At 40.6% G+C, this 5,190-nt stretch overlaps 1 protein-coding gene across 1 annotated transcript in view; it reads right to left on the reverse strand.

The window, feature by feature from the left end:
- Positions 1-3,055: 3,055 nt before the first annotated feature.
- The window catches only part of LOC103918622 (opsin-VA-like), a 12,626-nt gene continuing 10,491 nt past the window's right edge, over positions 3,056-5,190 (reverse strand). The window contains exons 6-7 of the mRNA XM_009326001.1: positions 3,965-4,115; positions 3,056-3,190 (exon numbers count right to left, since the gene is read on the reverse strand). Coding sequence (XP_009324276.1) covers positions 3,056-3,190; positions 3,965-4,115 — 286 coding nt within the window. The remainder of the gene's footprint in view (positions 3,191-3,964; positions 4,116-5,190) is intronic.

Raw genomic sequence — 5,190 nt, forward strand, 5'->3', positions numbered from 1 at the left:
CTCCCACAATCCTGTTGTCATCAATGACAAAACTGTCTCCTCCGACCTGGGGAACCATCTTTGTTCCACTTTGGCACGAATATTCTGGCCATGTCTGAAATTATTATTCTTATTTCTAATTTCATTTTTTCCTCTGGCCACTACAACTATGTTGCCTTAGTTCATGTAACCATACCCTCTATTTTATTGTAGCAGTACGTCTGTGATGTCCACGATCGTTATTGCAGTGCATGTAGAAGTTTCTTGTCTTCACAAGCAAGAGACTCCGTAATTCTGTCCTAACTAGTCCTCATTTGTTGTTACTCCTGTCACTGAGTGCGAGTGTTACCATCTTTAACACGTATTTAATTTGCTTTTTCATAACTATCTACCATCTTCTTCAGTGCCATTTCGGATCTGTACAATGCTTCTCTAAATCTGAGTTGACTGTGAAGTCTGCAAACACTTTTTGTCTTCTGTGTCTCTAAATACTACTGTCACACCTTTAATTAATGATCTGAATAACAGCAGAACAGTTGAGTGCAAACAGTAAAGAAGTGGTTAAAATTCCCTTTCATTTTAAAAACTAACACGTTGACAAAGACCTCTCTGTGAAAAGAATACTGCCACCGCTTCATTGTCATCCAGAGAACAGCAACAATTTGGAGCCTCTAATAACGTATGGGAAAATAAGGGGTTTTTTTCCCATGTTTTCTTATCTTCCTACTTTAATAACCAAAAAGTACAGAAAATGCTGCAGTTTCTAAACAAATTTAAAAGAATATATTTTTCTAAAAGTCAGTCCCTGAAAGTTATCTCAAAACTGTTTCCCATGAAAAAAAAGTATATGACAATTGTTTTTTGCACAGAAAAAAAATCAGGTTAGGACTTTTGACTGTGAAGGTATTCAGGTGGCTGTCACAGGAGTGCTGCAGGTGGATAGGCAGTGTGGACTCCTGTACCTAACTTGGGGGAAAAATCTTGCCTTCTCTTTCTAGCACTTGCCTATGACTAGGCAAAAGGAAGCAGAGCTTAATGTCGAGACTTTTCAGTGTATTCCTATATGTTCTCTCATTCTGAGGATTCCTGTTTTGTTCCTATTGTGCTGTAGTTCTCCCTTTTCCTCATAAAAAAGCCAAGGTTATTTGTCTGCTCTGTGGCTGAAATGTGAGCACTGCCCTAAAGCTCCTCTATGAATACCCTTCCTTATAATGTTTTGGGTGCAGTAATTCAAAGCCTGATGTCAGACTATCCACCCCGCCACGCACAATGGTAATGTGACCTACGGCTAACCTCACGCTGGCTATTAGTGTATTAAGTGGGTGTGTTTCCATTTTTGTTAGTTGGAGACACTGACTATCTTTACAAACCGGTGTCCTCAGTTAATTTATAGATGCAACCCAAGTTTTCCTTGGTGAAATAGACTAAAAGGCTCACCAGTACCACTTCATCATGAGTGACTCGTATTGAGGATGATATAGCCAGTTATCGGATGGTGAATCTCATTTTAACTTGCTATTTTCTAAGGTTTTCCATGCATTTTTACATTGTTTTTCTTTGCCATTACTTAAGTTTTGATGCTCTATTTTGTACTACAGAGCTATACTCTACATATCCTCACCTTCTCAGGAGATAAAATAATTCTGTTGCTTTTAATTAAATCCTAACACTTCTGCCAATTCTTCATGATTTAATACATCTAATACCATTAACATGTGATTAACCTAGGTCAACATATCCTTGACAGAGAAAATCTGAGTCTTAAATGCAAGAATTTTTGCTTTCAAATCATACCTCACCGTTTTAACAGACTAATGAGCACAAAAATGTGCATACAAATAATAATTGAATACCTTACCCTTCCTATCTCACAATATTTCCAAAACATTTAAAAGAGGCATATATATCTATTAACTTTTCTGCTCTAGATCCCACAGGATTAATGGTAAAGAATTTGAATCATGAAAGGATGTGGCTGTCAGAACGAGGTTCTTAGTTTGGGTTTAAGATTGAGCACTGCAAAAGATCAAGCCCACTGAGACCAAAATTATACTGTAAAAGACAGTCACCTCATGAAATTTTGTGAGATGAATATGAAGACCATAGATTTCTTGCTGTGAATTCTCACATGTGCAGCTCATGATGTTAATTGTAGAGTAACTCCCCTCTTTGGATTTTACCATTCTAAAATGAAATCAGGGCATTTGAATCTGAACAGTACTTCTACTCAGAAAATGTAAGAAGGATAACATTTGGATTAATTTTGAGTCCAGGATGAGTTAAGAGGAAAACCACAGTGTATAAAAATTGCTTATTAAAAATTAGGTTTTTAAAATGTTACAAATGACTTCGCTATGTCTTGCAACTAAATTTCTCTAACAAAGGGAACTGTCAAACAGCTACACAGCTTGACACCTCCAGGGTAAAAGGTGGTGAGGCCTGGATGGCATAGTCATGGCTACCCTCTGTGGGAAATGTTAAAAAGGTATTCCGAAAACATGAGATTCCTACAGCACCCACTGGCTTGCGCCATTAAAGGTAGGATGGTAGAGTTAACCAGACTGCCTAAAGAAAGGGAGCCCCTGGATGCTCCCAGGTATAACTTGTTGTGCAGTGCCTTCTTCCTGACTTTCTGGAGACCACATCCATGCCTTCTGATGTCCGGCATGGCAGCAGCTATCACTGGACAAGGAAAACTCACCATGATGCAGATATCCCTTCTGGATGGTATAGGTACCCATCCTGCCCTCCCCACATTTGCTCATTCACTCCAGTGATTAACTCTAGTAGCTCAACTTCACGTCAGTCCTGCCCTCCAGCCTTGCAGTCACCATTTTAAACATTGGAACAGGCTGCCCAGGGAAGTGGTTGAGTCACCATCCCTGGAAGTATTTAAAAAACGGGTAGATGAGGCGCTTAGGGACATGGTTTAGTGGGCATGGTGTTGTTGGGTTGACGGTTGGACTCGATGATCTTGGAGGTCTCTTCCAACCTTAATGATTCTATGATTCTATATGCTTGGTCTCCAGCCGCAGGAACTAGCCAGCACTTCATGTGCACTTCACCCCTTGCATGGTCAACCACCATTGCTTCCTAACTTCTCCTCTTCTGCAAAGAACACGTGTTGTAGAAAAGGTCCGAAGAGCTGTCTCATGCTTTTATAAGATGCAAAACAAAGAGCATGATGGGGTCCTTTGCACTCACTGCTGTCCTATGAGAACAATGGGAAGTTGGGTAAAGGGGAAAAAGAGCAAGGCCAAAGAAATTGACCGCTTCGAGTGTTAAGGGAAAGCTTTACAGAAATAAGGGACAGCTGAAATAAATTGCTGAAGGGATCACATTTTACCTATGCACTTATAAAGGATCTTTTAACAGAAAGATCTTATTCAATAATTCTTATGTATTTAATGAAAAAAAATAAATCATCAGCAGTTACCTAAAGCAGGTATGCATAGTTACCTTTTTTAACATGTTTGTCTTGGATGTCACACTATTGCCTGCAGCAGGCTACCCTTCTTCCCCCTGCCAAGCTCCCCTTTGCCTTCAGAAGTGAGGGTTGCAGACGGTGGGACCCCCCAAACACATCCCCACGAGAAGACTGGTGACAGGGAGGAGGAGTGAAGAGCTCATTCTTTCTCCCACGTTATTGTCATTGCTGCTTCAGTGTTTAGATTGCCTTCACAGAGCTAAAGCAAAATGCATCAGAAAGCCAGGGCTGTGCAGAAATATGGGGGCTGAATTATTCTGTACGTCCATCGGTGTGAATGCTGCAAGGGGCCACAAGCAGGAACGGGTAGCCAAGCAGTCCATGTGAGCATGCCAAGGCCAGAGTGTCTGCAGGGCCATGCTGCCCATGCCTGTCCCTCCCCCCCTGCTGGGGAGCCTGCAGCTTTTGTCTCCTCTTGAGCATGAGAATTGTAAAGAAGTCAGCCTTTGCAAGACACCAGGGTTTCAGGATATGTTTTGTCCCGTGTTTCTGTGTTACCTTTCCCTGATCCACCAACATCCCCATCTGCTGCAGGAATGGTTCTTGGCTTCCAACTCGGCAAGGTACTGCTCTGGGACTAGGTTTGACCACAGATAGCTCAGGTAGCCTGTCATTCCTTTTCAGGGCAATATAGTTTTTCAAACTGTAACTTAACAAAATAAAAAGAGAAGAAAAATCTGGTAGAAACAAAATGTCTTTATTCTGTGTAAAGAAATTGTAATTTTTTGAAGTAAAACTGAACACTGGATGATTCACTCTATATCACATTTCCATTGCTAAGTATGTAGCTAGTGTAGCTTCTCTGTACCACTATGGAGCAACATTTGTTTCGACTGGCACTATATTAATATCTCATCTAGAAATAATGGTTTTCCATACTAAAGCATTTAAATACAGTCAGCTGTTGCCTTTTCTTCTAAAATGCGTTCAATTAAGTATAGATCTTATATAGGATTCAAAATCTGATATGCCAGGTCTTAGCAACATTTCATACGATGTTCACCAAAGGCTGTTTAAAACAGAAGTCTGTCTTTATTACACTCATGGCCTACTTTGGTTTTGCATGTGCGTAAGTGACATTTCACTAAAGCTAAGTATATTGCTGCATGTCATTGTGTGACTTAAATACATGAGATGGAATACAGCCATGGAAAGCTGGCAACTTCTGTTCTTTTTCACTGTTTACAGAAAGTGTATTTATGTTGCACTCCTTGCTTCTGAGATCAAAGGTGTAATAACAAGTTAATGATTCATGCCAGGATCAGGAGCTCAATTAAAAGTAGTGAGGATGTGACTTAGGCAGAAACAGGAATTTAAGGACTGAAGGGACAGAGACACAACTGCTCCTCAGAGGAGAACAGCAGTGTGGTGCCATTGGCTGCTGCAAGTTGCCTTCTGGGCTAGGATGTTGCTTACGCTTTCTGGAGAGGCATGCCCTAGCTCAGAAGTGAGAAAAGTAAAAATGTGCAAATGGAAATACAGACATCCAACATGCTCCAATGTAATGTGGCCCAGCACATACATAATATTTGTATTCTCTAACCACTGATTTCTGAAAATTGTAATTGTTAAGAAACAGAAATAATAGTTGTCACCTGGAGCTACATGGTCTCAGGAACATGATAGATCTTAGCTCTGCACAGTGCAGGCACATACGGGGAAAAACTTCTGTCCCACAAAGCTTAGTTCACAACTCTAAGCTGTGCTACTGGCCCTTTCTCCAG

The sequence above is a fragment of the Pygoscelis adeliae genome, unplaced genomic scaffold (genome assembly GCF_000699105.1).
Source record: "Pygoscelis adeliae isolate BGI_AS28 unplaced genomic scaffold, ASM69910v1 Scaffold4, whole genome shotgun sequence".
Lineage (NCBI taxonomy): Eukaryota > Metazoa > Chordata > Aves > Sphenisciformes > Spheniscidae > Pygoscelis > Pygoscelis adeliae.